General features: G+C 41.0%; 1 protein-coding gene across 4 annotated transcripts in view; it reads left to right on the top strand.

Annotated features, from left to right (window-relative positions):
- exoc6 (exocyst complex component 6) overlaps positions 1-17,663 on the top strand; it is a 64,461-nt gene that overhangs the window by 23,304 nt on the left and 23,494 nt on the right. For 2 of the 4 annotated variants that reach the window (XM_030077155.1, XM_030077154.1), the window contains exons 10-20: positions 1,550-1,633; positions 3,064-3,110; positions 3,246-3,366; positions 6,625-6,696; positions 6,848-6,945; positions 9,161-9,266; positions 10,196-10,305; positions 10,529-10,640; positions 12,538-12,672; positions 13,210-13,389; positions 15,578-15,607. In XM_030077155.1, the coding sequence (XP_029933015.1) occupies positions 1,550-1,633; positions 3,064-3,110; positions 3,246-3,366; positions 6,625-6,696; positions 6,848-6,945; positions 9,161-9,266; positions 10,196-10,305; positions 10,529-10,640; positions 12,538-12,672; positions 13,210-13,389; positions 15,578-15,607 (1,095 nt within the window). The remainder of the gene's footprint in view (positions 1-1,549; positions 1,634-3,063; positions 3,111-3,245; positions 3,367-6,624; positions 6,697-6,847; positions 6,946-9,160; positions 9,267-10,195; positions 10,306-10,528; positions 10,641-12,537; positions 12,673-13,209; positions 13,390-15,577; positions 15,608-17,663) is intronic. The other 2 variants (XM_030077157.1, XM_030077156.1) reach the window with 1 other exon arrangement.

Genomic DNA, 17,663 nt, shown 5'->3' with positions numbered 1-17,663 from the left:
GATTGTTTGAGATTATGTGCATTGAAGATTACTGTAATGATATATTGACTATCAGTCAGTCTTTCTTCATAGTCGTAGGCTAGTATCTGCAGTTAATACTAAAATCAGTGATTTGCTAACATGTTATTTAGCTGATAGATCTCATGAGAACAACAATCACATCCTTTGTGTGTGTTAAGGGTGGACAGACTGTGGATGCACTGTTGTTTGTTAAGTTGTTACCAGTTGGCAGAATCAGGTTCACACTGTAGCCCAGTAGGTGGTGGTAAACCACCACCAAACCCAAATGAAAAAGAGCCTTTAGTACTATAGACACTCAAGGGGGGGTATTCCAAGAAGGGAGCTAAGCTAAAAAGCTCGGCTTGTTTTCATAACTGGATGATAAACACCAGCAAGAACTGCAGTCAGCTTTGACTGCTGTATTGGTGTTTAACTTCAACAGATGGTTTTGTGTCACACTACAACATGTAAATTGTGAAGCCCCCACCCCAACCCCACTGCCTTGACAAACACATACGACTGCCATGAATGCGAAGATTCATTTTGATTGAGATCTGTTTTGCTTGGGTGGATAGTATACACAGTTGTGTCTGGGAAAACTGATATTATGCATTATGAGTTATAACTGGTGATAGTGGCATTGTGAACAGTAGGTATTGTAAAATCGTGTTAAAGCACAAAAGGGCAATATAGACAACTTAAGAATTCTCACCTGGTTTTTGTGAAGAATCATTAGCTTTCACCAATCTGATGCGTTTTGCTGTGCAAATTTTGTATGACAGAGATAGCTTCTTTTTAGGCATGGTGCATTGGTAAAAACAAAGCAATCACAGCCACAGCTTTCACTGGAACATTAGCTTAATCCTGCTACCCGGGAAACAGAAGCACATTTTGCGGAAGTGGACTGACAGGATTCTTGGGAAATATGGTCAGTCAGTTCGCCACTGTCTGGGATATGCGGGAAATTACAGAAATAGAGAGAACTATGCAAAAATGCCAAAAATGAAGTATCTTAGATTGATTCTGAAGTCATTATGAATTATTTGATACTGTAAGATAAGAGACATGTCGGAGAAATGCCGCGCCTGGCTAATGTGTTTGGATACACAGATAAATAGACGAAAAGACCTCTCTTCAATTATAGAAGTGAGATGTCATGATCATGCACAGCCAAAACACAATAATACATGATAGCTTCTTGCTGATATTATCATTTTAGTCTCTTCTTCTTTCTTACCATGATATTATTTTATGTCACTTTTTAAAAGCCAGAGATGAACGAATGAGCACTCAACTGTTTTCTTCATCTACTTGCTTCAAATTCATGCAATTAAACATACTTGTGCTAGGAGCTGCCAAGTACAGCCACAGTCTTCTTTCATCCTCCTCATTCAGGTTTTCCAGATTGGTCAAGGATCTGTGCTCTTCTAAGTTATCCTGATATTTGAAGAGTATACAAAGTGTGGCTGTGTTCTAAGAAAGTATGCAGAAGGTTTTGATTGAAAAATGAATTATGTGATGACATTATCTTTTATTTCTGTATCTGCAGGGTGACCGAGAAACATTTGAGAACTACTATAGGAAACAGAGGAAAAAACAGGCCAGGCTGGTACTGCAGCCACAGGCTAACATGGTGAGTTACACACACGCGCCGCACTCACACACACACACACACACACACACACACACACACACACACACACACACTCTCTCTCTCTCTCTCTCTCTCTCTCTCTCTCTCTCGCTCGCTCTCAGCCAGTAAAATTAATGAGATAAAATGACTTGTTGTATAAATTATGTGAGCACTCCATATGACAATCAGTTGATAAATGAAAAACTCTTGGGGAGGAAGCAATTTTTGATGAAACTCAAAATAGTGAAAACTCCAGCATGTTGGTGGTAGGTGGAAATCCAATCAATATTTCATATGATTGAAATGAATGATTCACTGATGAAATCAGTGAAAAGAAGGCTACTGTAATGGCCATGTGCTGTTGGCTGGATTTAGGTGACAGGTGATGTCACCGCCTCAAGGCCTTTTTGACCAACAAGGAACTGGGTCTGTTTCCTGGTTGTGAACCTAATTTTGAACTATTCTTAGCATTTTGATAAAAAAGATGTCAGGGAGTACTGGAAAAAATGAATTATACATCGAAATTGCTGAAGAGTTGGCAAAGGCTGGGTTGATTTGAACGTAAGACCAAATTATTAGCAAGTTCAACAAATTAAAGGAGTATGAAGAGTATAAAGAAAGGAGTGTAAAGTGTAAAGAATGATTATGAACTCCTTGACAACCAGAATGAGGCTGAATTCAGCCACAGCAATGATGGAGTCAGCGACCAGTGGCACAGCGACACCTTCATCGCAGTGATTCCTCTATAAACTAATGTAAACACATACTGTTAGCACCTGTTAGCACATCAAGAATCCTGAACGGAACCATTTCAAGAAAAGAGCTTGAAAAGAGGACTACATAAGGTGACATCACCTGGCACCAAAAACCAGCCAGTGGCAGATTGCCAGTTCAGTTCCCTACTTTTACCGTCGACCATCAGATGTCAGTCTTCACAGAGATTTTTCCTACTCCTTTTCAAACATGTTAAGTTAATATTGTTTTCAACTGTTCTTTTGCTGTTTTACTGTTTTTTTTTCTTTTTGCACTACTTGCACATGTTCGAAATAAAGCTTTCATTCATTCATTCATTCATTCATTTTACTGGGGTTTGGTCAGTCATTATAAAGTGGCCTCATAGCATCTAGTGGTTGAAATTTCACCTTGGTGCAGAGATGTGCCTTGTTTGGCATTTCTACAACACTGCTGGTTGTGGTCAGAAAAGCAACAAAGCACATTCTGAGTAGACCTAGCAGTGACGTATGGTGTAGCCAGAAGCACAGGAAGGCTTACACTTTCAACTTCTGGAAGCCAGTGCAACAGTGCCTTTCTGCCATAAGAAATATGGGCTTGATCACCCTTTTAAGAGGCATTGTCAGCCTCGAGGCCCTTTTATGTACATTAGTTTATCAATAATCTGTCATGTCTGCTTTTTGTGTTTTTGTCCTCAGCATGAAACGGTGGAGGGCTATAGAAGATACTTCAATCAGATCGTGGGGTAAGATGTTCCTCCCTCTATCTAATTTCCCCTTCAACTATATATGATGATCACACACAGTTTTAACTTTGAATTTTACTGTACTCCACTCTTTTGTGTGTGTGTGTCTATGTATGTTTGTTTGTGTGTTCTCAGGTTCTTTGTGGTGGAAGACCATATCCTCCACGCCACAAGGGGGCTGGTGACCAGAGCTTTCACTGATGAACTGTGGAATATGGCCCTGTCCAAGATCATCGCCGTGCTTCGCACACTCTCTGTAGGCACAAACACACACACACAAAAACACACACAGAGCAGGCAGGGAGTTGACTCTGAATGCTAAAGAGACTGTTGAGAGAGTTAATAGAGATAAGAGCCTGCTGAGGAACTATTCAGCCAGGAAGAGCCTCTATTTGCTGGATGATACCCACACACACTGTTGAGGTCATTGCACCCTCAAACACACTAAAGAGGTCGCGCACTCACACACATAGGAGAGGTCAAAACACACACACGCATGTGGCCAAAGAAGAGGTCACTGGGGCTTAATGAGGGACAGATTACAACAATAACAGCAGATTAAGACCGCATATTCCCCACCGCTTGACTCCAGTCAGTTGTAAATCACTCTGAGGATTATGCTAACAGGCCCCAGAATGGTGTGCACAGCCTGGGGTAAGGAGACTAACAAAGCCCCTCGTTCTCCCCCTGGCCTCCATAAGCACCCCCTCTGCTAGCCCAGGACACAGGCAGCTCCTCAGGTTTGGACCATTCTCTAGGAACACTGCTGCACATCACTGGTGTCCTACAGTTATAATTAACTGCTGCTGCTGCTGCTCCCACATATAGAAAGTATATTTCATGACCCTGTAGACAAGCCAAACCATTCCCAACACAATAGCAAAATTTCCATAAAAATGCCCAAAATGCATGTCAGGCAGTGTGAAAATACAATACCTTTCTTAATTCCTGAAATGCTAGTTTTTGAGATACAGGGTTTCTGTAAGCTAGTGGAGAACATTGTATATACAGTCAAGTTATTAACTATGGATCAACCAATTATGGATCCTAGTTAATTAGCTGGGACACATTTTTTAATAATCGGTATCGTTTAGATTTACATTACTGCTGATATGAAAACCATTCAGATGCCACCTCTCTGTGTGAAAGACAGTGGAACAAAAGTGAGTGGGTTGGGCAACATTTCCATTTTTACTGGATTTGTGTTAAATTATGTGCTTGCCTTTTGCAACACATCCTATTCTCTATTTCTATGATTATTATTCTACTAACTTTGGCGCGTAACTTCGCCCACAGTTATGTCGTTACCCCCATACACCAATCACAAAAAATGTGCAGCCCGATTGCAAGAGGTGTGCTATTACTTGTCTAAGCTTCCTTGCTCACTGATTTTTCACATTGCCAGTTAAAATGTGATTTTTGTGATTCATTACAAATGAATTTGCAAATATTTGCCTGGCTCTGTCACAAAATACTTAAAATGCGCATCTTGTTGAGGAGAAGTGGGATACCAGTTTTCTAAGCAATCCGATTTACCAATTTCTTGTAATTGCTGTTTAAGTATGATCATGGCAGAACGTTCAGAAGAGAGAGCTAGAGAGCAGGCCCCCTCTCACTGACACAGGCAGGGCCAGGGATACACACACGGCTCTGTATCTCTGCTGTTCTGTCTGTGGCCACTAGCGCTGCTGCCACCACATCCCAGCATTCACCCCACACACCTTACCAACTGCCTAACAACCACCACAGACACCCCAGGAACCCCTTAGCAACCACCCCAAATGCTATAGCAATCGCCTAGAAACACCTTAGCAGCCACCCACAACTCCATAGCAACTGCCAAGCAACGCCCTTGCAACCACTACCAACACCATAGCAATGCCCTTTCAATCCCTCAGAATGCCATAGCAACCACCTAGCAATGCCTAAGCAACCATCAGGAACACCTCAGCAGCAGCCAAGCAATAGCCTAGCAACCAGCCAGAACACCATAGCAATTGCATAGCAACACCCCCAGACACCATGCAACTGCCCAGCAATGCCCTAGCAACCACCCAGAACACCAAAACAACCACATAGCAACACCCTGAGACACCACAACAACCAACCAGCACTGCCTTAGCAACCATCATGAATACCATAGCAACTGCCTAGCAATGCCCTGGCAACCACCCAGAACACTGTAGCAAATACCTGGCAACCAGCTTGAGCACCCTTGCAACCACCTTGAAACTCCTTAGCCACTACCCGAACACCCTAGCAACCACCTAGCAACCACCTTGAGCACCCTAACAACCACATTGCAGCTCTCTAGCAACCATCAGGAAAACCATGGCAACCTCATTGCAACACCCTAGCAACCATCAGGAACACCGTAACATCTACCCAGAACACCATAGCAATAATTGAGCAAAATATTACAAATTAAATGTATCACCATCTAAGATTGACTTGGTAAAAGAAATTTTTGTTCTAGGTTGGTTTTACAGAAAGACAAAAACATTAAGTTGTAGTGTGTTGCCCATACTTACCTGCCGTAAAGACAGAAGGGTTTCAATTTTCATTTCAGTTTTATTTTCATGTTTTGTTTTTACAATTTTTTTCACTAATATAATCTTAACTAAATATTGGCCCTAAATACAGGTCGGTCCAGGATTACCAATAATCACTATCGGTCAATCCCTATTTTTAACCCTATCCAACTCTTTCTACATAGATCTCCTGCCTCCTAATGATGACATTTTGAATCACAATGAGCACAGTATGGCTTGATACCACAAGGCACAGCATGGGCTACTTGATACAGTCGTCGTGTGTGTGTGTGTGTGTGTGTGTGTGTGTGTGTGTGTGTGTGTGTGTGTGTGTGTGTGTGAACAAAGGGGCAGGCGGATGTTGCATTGCGTCACATCTCAGGCTGTGCTGATTTACACACTCTTGTGTGTTGTGGCTTGCCCTTTTTGTCACTGTGAAGCAACTCAACCATGCTGCTTTGAGGATCATAAATTAGTAGTGAATAATAGTTTTACCTACACTGCTTGTAATTCATCAAATTTTTGACAGTCTGAAAAGACATTGGCAAAACTTCCAGTGTTGATGCATGTTAATAATAATCAGAACAATCATAATCAAATTCAAGAGTCATCAAAAACATTTTATCATTAAAATCATTAATCATCAAGACAACTGCAAAAAGATTTTAACTGCTAGCCATTTTGAGCTACAGCACAGATTTTTCAGAATAATGAAAATGAATAATGAGAAAGCACGCATATATGTCTAGTTAAATGACGATCTTGTAACTTGTTGGGTTGTATAATTACCAGAGTGTTATTGTGGTGAAATGTCCTTATTCATTACTCTGTCATCTTTAACTGTTTGAAACTGACTTACTTCCCTGCCTCTACAGCAGCTAGTAACTGCATTTTACATTTATTCTGCTAATAGACTATAGACGTTAACAATACACAATAATGTTATTGTTGTTGTAAATCAATGTAAACCCTTTTCTGTGCAGTCATACTGTGATGATCCAGACCTGGTTCTGGAGCTGAAGAACCTCATCGTAATCTTCGCTGACACTTTACAGGTTTGTTCTGATACCTCAGTCCCTGTCAAAACATTATTTTATTTTAAAAGCCCTTGTCATGTAGGGTTTTTGAACCACTGAAAGTAACAGCCATGTTTTTTGTGTGTGTGTGTGTGTGTGTGTGTGTGTGTGTGTGTGTGTGTGTACACAGGGTTATGGCTTCCCGGTGAACCGACTGTTTGACCTGCTATTTGAGATCAGAGATCAATACAACGAAACTCTGCTCAAGAAATGGGCACTGGTTTTCAGGTGGGCTTTGTTTGCATGTACTTCTTAGTCAACAGCTGTTTCTAGCTCTCTGGTTAGAAATGCTAGAAAAAAATGCAATAAATATCACTTCTCTTTCTTAAAGCAAAAAAAAAATGTAGATAAAGAGGTTATATTTTGCTGTAGAAACACGTGTAGATTAAATAATGTACATGTAATTTTAATGATTGCTTGAACTATCAATGGCAATCAAGGAACTGGTGTTGGAAATTAGCCTCAGCTATACACACATGTACAGTATATTGGACACTGCTTCTGCAACTCTCAATGTCCTCTGTACTTGTTCCTTACAAATAAACCAATAAAATAAAACATATGATATCAGTTTTCTAGTCAGAGATTCTAGTCAGAGCCTCGTGTGACAAATAAGTCAGTAGTTGATTTCTCAGACCCCACACTGGATAGGTGAATTTTGGTTTTAACTCATGAACCAAACAATACCTCTAACAATCAGTCTGCCAATAATCAGTTTTCCAACTTTACCGGCACTAGCACTAACTATTTACCCACCATAGCAGCTCCAAAGCAAAACCAAAATGGAGAGAGGCTCAACCAAAATTGCACTGTTCATTGTGTTCAAATTACAAAAACTAGAAAGCACTCATTAGAGCAAATGCCTCCACCAACACTATGTAATTGTCAATATATGCCAGTTCCACATGCTGGATAAAGTTAAAGTTAGTGACGCCCATCGACCACCGCACTTTGCAAAAAGTGAATGGGTTCTTCTTTGCCATGTGATCAACATACGTACCTCCATAGAGTGAGGCAGGTCCTGAAGAGCCAGCTGAATGGACAGAGCAAAATCCAAGCCATCAGCACCTAGGCCGTGCCAATGATCAGATACCCTGCTGGTATAATATCCTGGCCACAGGAGGAGATAGAGGCTACTGATATCAAGACAAGGAAGCTTCTCACAATGCATGGAGGGTTTTACCCCAAGTCTAGCACCTTAAGGCTGTACAGTATGCGGAAGGAGGGAGGCTGAGGACTGGTGAGCATCAAAGCCACCATCCAGGATGAAACAACAAAGATGCAGGAATGCATCAGGAAGATGGCCCCCAGTGATGACCTGCTAAGTGAACACCTCAGGCAGCAGAAGCCCAAAGAGGAGGGAGAGGAAGAGGCACTATCATGGAAGGATAAGCCCCTGCATGGCATGTATTGCCAACAGATAGCAGAAATGGCTGATATTGAGAAAAGATATCAGTGGCTGGAAAAGGCTGGACTGAAAGACAGCACAGAGGCACTGATCATGGCATCCTAAGAACAGGCCCTAAGCATGAACCCCTAAGCATATTACAGCAGAATGCAAGATGCTGGCAGGTATGGCATGCATGGAGCGCCATAACCAAGTGGCTGGCATAGCATACAGGAACATCTGGGACGAATTGGTGCTGGAGGTCCCAGGGTCAAAATGAAAGACACTACCAAAGGTGGTTGAGAACAACAGAGCCCAGAACCTGTAAGACTTCTAAATCCAGACAGATAAACTGGTGGTGGCTAATCAACCAGACATTGTGGTGGTCGACAAACAAGAAGGCAGAAGTGATAGATGTAGCGATCTAGAGTGACAGCAACATCAGGAAGGAACACGAGAAATTTGAAAAATACCAAAGGCTTAGAGAAGAGCTAGAGAAGATGTGGGAAGTGAAGGCAACAGTGGTGCCGGTGGTAATTGGAGCTCTCAGGGCTGTGACCCCCAAACTGGGAGGGTGGCTCCAGCAGATTCCAGGAACAACATCTGAGATCTCTGTCCTCATAACAGCTAAGATATTGTGCTGGTAGAGGACCTGAATTTGAAGGAGCTCAGGTTTTTTTTTTTTTTTTTTTTTTTTTACTTTTCCTGTATCATTGATTTTTTTATGAATCATTTTATTTATTTATTTATTTATTTAATTGGGAATGGCAGGGTTAGGGTGGGGGGATCAATGGCAATGGGTGGGAGTAGAGCAGGAAGGAGGGAGGGCAAGGAAACTTGTACAGGAGTATAACTTAACACAGAAAGAACTGAAATGAGAAAATGTATGGATACATGTATTCCATTTGTGGTAAGATATGAGTTGTTATGGCTTTCTGCTGCTTTAAAAATCAATAAAAGAATTGTTCATTTAAAAAGACCAGTATTTCAATATTCTTATACAAATGCCTGAAACATAGATCTCCACAGAGACTAAATGCAATTATTTTCCTGCAGGGAGATCTTTGAGTTGGACAACTACAGTCCTATCCCAGTGGAAACAGAGGAGGAATATAAGCAGGTTATAAGCCGCTTCCCTTTCCATGATGCTGAGATAGAGAAGGTAGGACCTTACACTACCACAAACACACACTTAAACATGCACACACATGTATGTATGCCACACAATACTGCTAAACTGGGTTTGTATAAGTCCTGGAAAACCTGGAAAGTCATAGAAAATCAACATGGCAAAATTCCAGCACTTGAATATTACTGAAAATAGGTAAAATAAAAATGATGTGCTGAAAAGTCACAGAAAACATGTTAGTGAATCATTTTTTTATGCTAAAAGTTATTTAAAATTGGACAACAGTAATTTTATTTTATTTTTTCTTTATAACTGTCTCAAATGAGCTGTTCACACTTACCAAGCTTGGTTCAAAGTGGATGTAGTTGTCTTCCATGGTAAAATTTACATCAAATCAAACTGCTGTTTACCTCTTGTTAACCCTTACACAACATTATTGCTGAAAGTCCCATGGGGATGTGGGTAAACTTTTCCAAGAAGTGTTTCCTGACAGTGACATAGCAAAGTCATTTTCACGTGGAAAATGCATTTTATACATTGCGTCTTTTGGACTATGTTTTTCTCTCCTGAATAGATGTTTGCTTTTGGAGGTGTTTAAAAATCTCTTATACACGTCGCTTTGGATAAAAGCACAGGCTTTTTTCACTGACCTTTTTTTTAAACTATTTGCGGGCACAGCCAGCCAATGATATGATCTGGCCCTGGGAATCCCTATATTGCTCACTGTAGTTGAGTCCAACCTGTAGGCATGGACCATGCATAATCATAATCTTCAGCCATTTTGTGTTAGTTACAGTGTCACACAGAATGCAGATTGGAGCTTTAATCCAGATAAATCAATAAAGCTTTCACCTAATATAGTTTTTTTTTTTTTTTTGTATTTTGTGTGTGTGTGTGTGTGTGTGTGTGTGTGTGTGTGTGTGTGTGTGTGTGTGTGTACATGTACATGTACATGTGAGCAGCAGGACTTTCCTAAGAAGCTGCCGATGTCCCAGTCTGTCCCTCAGATCTACACTCAGGTCAAAGAGTTCATCTATGCCAGCCTCAAGTTCTCAGAGTCGCTTCACCGCAGGTAGGCAACACACACTCATTTGGTTACATGGTAGATGCCAATGACTTGGCATCTACCATGTAACCACAACATTTTGGGTCCGATCTGGTCTAAGACTTGTGGTACAGCTCCTTCTCTCTCTCAACATTTCCCATCCCTCTTCGCTGTAAACTGTCGCATGAATGTTAAACACAACTGGGCAGAATGTGGACTTCTTAAACATCTTTTTTGTTTGTTTATCCAGTTCAACAGAGATTGATGACATGCTACGAAAGTCAACCAATCTGCTACTGACCAGAACACTCAGTGGCTGTCTGCAAAACCTCATCAAAAAACCTCACATAGGATTGACTGAGGTAAGAACGCTATTATTACTGCCACTACTCAAATTCTACAAACCCTGTCTAGTAACATCACATGGATTGACTGAGTTAATACTGTTAGTAATAATTTGGAACGCAACCGTACCAGCAGTCAACATAAAAAGATCTTAGATCTCCCCAATGGAAAAAAAGGATGTAATCTCAATTATTGTGGTCCAATAGGGATTGACCAGTTACAGGTCCTGACCAGGGCTAATATTCAGAATTCAGCTCTTTTAATTTTGACTTGCAGCTTTTCAAATGTTTTTCTAGCTTTGTTGGTACATTCAGACACTATCTGCATGTTCAATTATCCAGTGGTCCACACAAGATGTGGCTGATGTGGCTGCAATCTTGACAACCATTGCCACTTGTTTGACATAGTAGCATATATGTTTTTTCAAGCAAAACTGAATTTTAGTAGAGTGTTGGGTTGTCTAGTTCCCTGGGTGTGATATGAGTCCACATGGTGGAGAAATATCCTCATTATTTGCTCTGTGCTCCCCTGGACTGCTAATCCACAATACTGTAGCTCTGTTGCTCTATTCATTTCCATAGCATGGCAGAATAACACATTTAGCACACAAGTGAACACAAACAAAACATTTTATGCCAATACAAAAAACAACAAATCCTGGTACCCTTTTTTTTAATCTAATTACAATTGTTATTTATTATTAATTATTTGTGAAAGTAATACCAGGTCATTTCTTCCTGGGGCAAGCTTGTGGACATTTTCTGTAAACTCTGCCTGATTGATCTACTTTCCAATTCAAATAGGAAAATAACAAGAAAAGAACTGTTTAACTTTCTTTTAAAAAATGGGTACCAAAAATTCTTGTTTTTTTATTGGCTTAGTCTACTTTCTCTGTGTTCATTTTTGTGCTTAAAGTGTTATTTGGGGTTTTGTCACATAATGGAAGTGAATGAAGAGATACAGTTATCCAATATTGAGGATTAGCAACCCAGGAGAACATGGAGCTAGAGTTCTCATATTCTGCCCGAACCTAAAATTTACGTGAATTGGGCGGGTCGGGTCGGGCTTCGGGTTCTGTGGAGGATTTTTTTTTTTTTTTTTTTTTTAAATAAAAAAATAGAATTATGTGTTCTGTTATTGATTGTGACGTTTCATTTTTATGTGACTGGTGGAGAGAGTGAGAGACTGGATTGGATTTGGAGGCTAAACTTTCAGTGACAGACAGACAACCAGCTGTGCGAGCGCAGCGCAAACAAGTGAGAGAGAGTTGCAGCAGTATCCCGCTGTGCTGGCAGACTCGGCCGCAGGGACGGTTTTTGCTATGGGCAGTGCAACTGGGGGCGCACGGGAAAAAAAAAAAATCTCCAGTTTTCTAGACTACCGTATTGACCCGCACATGCCGCGGCACCATCAGTCGGCATCAGGCGGGCCGGCCGCGGCACCGTCCGATACCGCGCCCATCGGTCAGGTCTGCCGGATCTGACAGGTGAGCTGCCTGATGCTGGCCGGTGCCGCGGCGGGCCCGCCTGATACCGACTGATGGTGCCCTGGTGCCGCGGCCGACCGGCTCTGCTAAATAATGGCGAATTTGGCGATTTTTTTTTTTTTTTTTTTCTTTTTTTCGGGCTTTATCGGGCTGTCGGGCCTAAAGTTCGGCTAATTAGTCGGGTCGGGTCGGGCCTCGGGCTGGCCCAGTCGTGTCCGGGTCGGGTCGGGTCTTAATTTTCGGGCCCGATGAGAACTCTACATGGAGCATGAGGATATTTCACCACCATGTGGATTCATATCTCACCCAGGGAACTATACAACCCAACACTCTGCCAAGTACAATTTCTCTTTGAAGACATTATGAAGACATCATTCTCCCACAGCCCCAATATTCATACAAACCTTCACCTCCCTCTGTTTTCATAGCTGGTGCAAATCATCATCAACACCACCCACCTGGAGCAGGCCTGCAGGTATCTTGAGGAGTTTATAACAAACATCACCAATGTTTCTCCTGAGACAGTACATACCACAAGACTCTACGGCTTGTCCACCTTCAAGGTAACACATTAATGGTTTATGACTCGTTCTCCAAGCACTTGTTCTTAAATCTGCCCTTCCCTCCAATCCTAATCGCATCTCTTAAATAAATACCAGATTTTTATATAACTTTTATGTATGTACCTTTTTTTACATTTTTCTTTTTTTTTCTTTCATTTTTCAAAGTTCCACTAATTTGTTCGATTGTGGTGGATGTTTATAATGTCTAAAGTTAGGGCCAGACTTCCTGGTTTTCAAGGCTGATTCGGCAATGGTTTGAGATGGAGCAGAGTCCTGGGTTGTCCAGGGAAGTTGAATGTAATCGCACTGCAGAGATGTCGCTGAACTGTACTTGGTCTTAAGATTGGTTTTCCTTAAAGATAGCAGTTATGTTTGTGCGTAAATTGATGTGGCCCTGGACACAGTCATTAAATGCGTGTTGCTCGATCCTCTTATTGTCATTCATGATTGGGAAAAAATCATGTAGTCTGGCCCTGGCTCTATGTTGGAAATATCTATATTTAGTCCTTATTAATCTTGTATTCACTTATTTTGCAGGATGCTCGTCATGCTGCAGAGGGGGAGATCTATACCAAACTGAACCAGAAGATCGATGAGTTCATCCAGCTAGCAGACTACGAGTGGGGCATGGCTGAGTCAGATGGCCGGGCCTCTGGATACCTCATGGACCTCATCAACTTCCTGCGTTCCACCTTCCAGGTCTTCACACACCTGCCGGTGAGTTGGCCCGCCCACTGACGCTTTCTCGCTCCACTCCCGCTTAATGGCACCTGTGGGAAAATTGTGTTCCTGTGCATTTATTTTTAGATGTTTTTGCTTTTAAATGGTTGCTTTAAATATAGGTGGCCGTTTTAATGGTGTTGTTACTAATGAAAATAGGGATGAGCTTTTGTTCATTTATTTATTTTTAACTACAAATTTTGAAATCTTTTGGAAGCATACTATGGGTTTTGTGAGTTTTTACTGAGGGTTTTCCATTATTTGTTTTCAGCATTTTTTTTGCGTTATCCTGATCACATCCCTCATTAAAAACTGCATAAAAATTCATGCAAACTTTATGAAAATGTATTGCGCTTCATTGTGCATTGTGACTATAGCAGTTTTTTTTTTAAAGTGTAATTTTTTGTTTGTTTGTTTGTTTTGTTTTGTTTTTTTACACGATATCATTTGAAGTTGAGCGTTGGTGATCTGTGTATATGTATTTGTATTCGCACGGGTATTAATACCTGAAGTGGTTTTGCATACTGTGATGTCTTCAAATGAAAACCCTACTAACAAACAATGGTATGAATGTGAAACCTGATAGAAGGTACAACAAGGCCTTGTGTGACACCCAGTGATGACAAGTTAGGTAGACAGAGCAAATAAATCGTGAATAGTATTTTTCACAGCTGATGTGGTTTCAACCAATGTGCCAATTTTTACTCATCTGGTTTATGTAAAAGAGTGATCTTTAATTAAACATTATTCCCCATATTTTCTTAAAGCCGCTGACACACTAAGCTGAGGGCTGGCCATCATTTGGCCTTTCAGATGAAGGCACAAGAAGTGAAATGAAAACCGTCTCCCACAAAAAAAAAAAACCTTCAAGTGGGCAATGCGAGAGCTTCAACATAATCCCAATTCATGTAATGAAATTTAAGTGGCATGAAAATGATGGGCTAACACTAGTTTATGTGTTTATCTTTCCATGATACTGAGGCTTCCGTTTTGGTATGGAAAGTTCTCCTCTTGCAGGTGCAGAATGTCTTTACATGTCTGAAGAAACTACTAGCCTGGTGCTAGTTCACAGAATGTCTGGTCTGGTTCACATTCAAACAGGTATCCAGGAGTCATTTAACCGTTTATTGTAGTAGTAAGATGAATACATAAATGGATGAATGATGGAAGGATAATTTCTTTCTGTACAAGTCCAACAAAAGGTATCAGAGTGCTGGTACTCTCTTCTGTGTTCACTATTCATTGGAATCTAAATACAATATCTGGGATTAAACAAAATTGAAAAAAAAAAAAGTCTTTTGGATACAACTTGGTGAGGTAGGCCTTCGGTGTCTGAACAGATGAATTATGGATGCAAAACTGTCTTCTGTGTCATTTTCATGTCATAAAGACAATGCCCCATATGTATATAACATTTTCGTTCACTGAAATTTTATAAATTAACAGTGCTACCCACAGTATGAAGAGCTAACTTTAGCTTCATAGATGAGCTCTGGATAGGAAGGAGTCAGCTTTTTGAGGACATTGCCTCTCATTTGTGTTAAGCTGAGTCAGAGGCCTTGATAGGAACTGGGGAAGCGTTCTAGCAGTGTCAGGCATCAGCTGTAGCCTTTGTGGTGTGATGAGGTGACAGAGAGCAATCTGACCATCAGCTCGGGTCGGCACTAGTTGTTTGATGTCGACTTGGTGTGTCCTGGCCCTGAGTCGTCAATGTTTTCTGGCACAGAAGGTTGTAAAACACATTTGGTGTGAGCAAAGTGAGTAGGACTTAACCAGTACACAAAACACTTTGTTGCATGCAAAACAATATCAAACTACCTGCAAACCATCTGACTGTGCTTTGGCCTGGATCTGTTTAATTTCTCTGAGTGGACTGCTTGCTTGCCTCTCTTTCCTACTCCCTTATCCTGTCCAAAATGAGTTCTGCCGTTTTTTGTTCTTTGACTCTTTTCAAGAATGTCTGCTTCCTCTCATCTACTACAACTGTGTTAACTGCTCTGACCAATTTGTTTGATAATTTGATTTGATTTATTAATTTGATGTCTGTCTAGCATGCTAGATCTCAATGAAATCTTCCTCCTCCTGTCCATTTATTGTTGCCACACTTCTTTTTTCCTCCTCCTTTCCTCCCTCCCTCCGCCCCCCTCCTTCCATTTTTGGTTGGTTTGGGGGTGTCTCTGCTCAGAATAACAACAATGACCATGCGTCGATGTCGGTAAGTATGTCTGCTTAGCCGTCACACTACTGTGCTGCCACAATTCAGGGAGAGGGGAGATGAAAAGCATGCTCATGTCTGAAGGAACCTCCACTTCTCCAGGCTTGTAACTTCTTCCTGCACTTTCAGTAAAACTCGTTGTCATCAGTGGTTCATTGTCTTGTTCAAGGGCACTTCAATGCACTTGTGTCGCAGCTTGACACGTTATTTGTTACTTCATCCATAAGAAGCATAATAAACCCCATAAAGTACTCAGCGTGTGCTGCCTTGAGTCCCTGACACTTAAAGTTTTATTCGCAAGCCTTCATGTAAACTCATACTCCAAAAATACCATGTCTGATCCAATGGGAAAAAATTGTGTTTGCAATTTTACAATTTTACAGCAAAATGATATCAAAAGTTCTGTTTAAAAAGCAGAGAGATTTGAATGAAAGTACATGTGTTTGGGAAGCACTGAACATATGACATATATACAGCGTGACAAGTGTGAGCTTTTTAATTTTAATTCGTTAATAATTCTTGCATCCGTTGGATCAGAGATGGCCGGCTGTTTTTGGAATACAAGTTTACCTTGAAGGCTTGTGAGTGAAGCTTTCTTCATCAGGGATTGAAAGCAGCACATGGTGAGTACTTGGTACAGAAATTATACATTATGGGTGAAGTATTCCATTAAGCTATTGGCTCTGTGATCTTTTGGAATCAAAGCTGTGATTTATTTGGACACAAGAGTGACTCTTATCACTGTACCATCCTGAAAGAATTTCCCCTCAGGGACAGCAAAGTTGAAGTTGCTGCCCATCAGGTGAAGTCCATTGCAATGCCAAGTCAAGCACATTTGCTGTGTGAGCCTGTTTGCATAAACTCAAAGAATAGCAGCCAATTTCCAGTCACAGTTACTCCAGAGACTAACCCACAATGAATTATTGATTATTCATGACAAGTGCATTTTCCACTGTTTCTGTTTTCTAGGGATAGACTGTAATAATTGTTTTGTGGTGATACCTATTTACAGGCCTTACTCATTTTTTTAAATTCATTAATTAATGTTGTTATAATACCAGTGCAATCACAGAACTGTTTAGATAATTTAACCTATGTTTTCATTTTGAAAAGGATAGTATATAGTTGAAAAGGATAGTATATAGTTGGAGTACTTGTTGGTTTCAAACAGTGTTTTAAAATCAGGCAGAAACGAGGCAATTGCAACTGTGCTTGCAGTTAAGATTTTGAAAATGATGTCTTACTGTCTTGTGGAGTTTGTTTGCATACACTGGCTCTTTGGCTTGCTTTTGAGATTAAAGTTGTGATGCATTTTTATCTGCCCTCGTGCTTTGCTCTGTTGGATTTGGAGCTATGAGAGTGCATGCCACTAGACTGTGGAATGTATAAAAAATTGGATTTGAGGTAATGCGCAGGTCTGAGTGAAGGACTTGTTCAGGACTTCTCTTTCTGTATTCCACCAAAGCAGAAGCTTCATATAGTCAAGGTAGCAAGATGGAACATGCTATTTTCTTTCAGTTCCCAATGATGCTGAATGCATGCCGTCGGTGTAAGGAGTTCTGTGAAATATTGTAGATTAGTGTTTGTAGGCGTTAAAGTAGTGGCCTTGGAACAACTTTGCACCACCTCCTTGTTTCACCACAGGTGTGACCAGTTCTCCAGTTGCATAGTGGGATATCTGTCATGAGCCTGTGTCCTACGCATCTTTCTCTCCCCTCACCACTGTGCTTCCGTTGAGGCCTAAAGGCGCCTGCAGACTTCCAGCAAAGTCACTGTTGTAACACAGGGAGACACTGCTGAAGATCGTCCTGACAGTACACCCCTTAAGATGCAGTGCACCAGTGCCAGCAAAAGTATAGATATTTTGAGAATCAGGTGATAGTGTGTTGGAGCTTTTTCAGGCTTTCCAGTATTTTTTTTTTATAGACATGTCCTGTGAAGCATACTACACGCAGTTTTCTCGTGCTGTCATCACAAACAGGAGAATTGCACGTTGCAGTTGCTGACGTGGTGGTCTGCAAATTGGAAAAGATGATGACAAAGTTGATCCAGGTCA

This window comes from Myripristis murdjan, chromosome 19 (genome assembly GCF_902150065.1).
Source record: "Myripristis murdjan chromosome 19, fMyrMur1.1, whole genome shotgun sequence".
In the NCBI taxonomy this organism is placed as follows: Eukaryota; Metazoa; Chordata; class Actinopteri; order Holocentriformes; family Holocentridae; genus Myripristis; species Myripristis murdjan.
The sequence above is the reverse complement of the archived record's forward strand: the minus strand, read 5'-3'. Positions and strand labels throughout refer to the sequence as shown.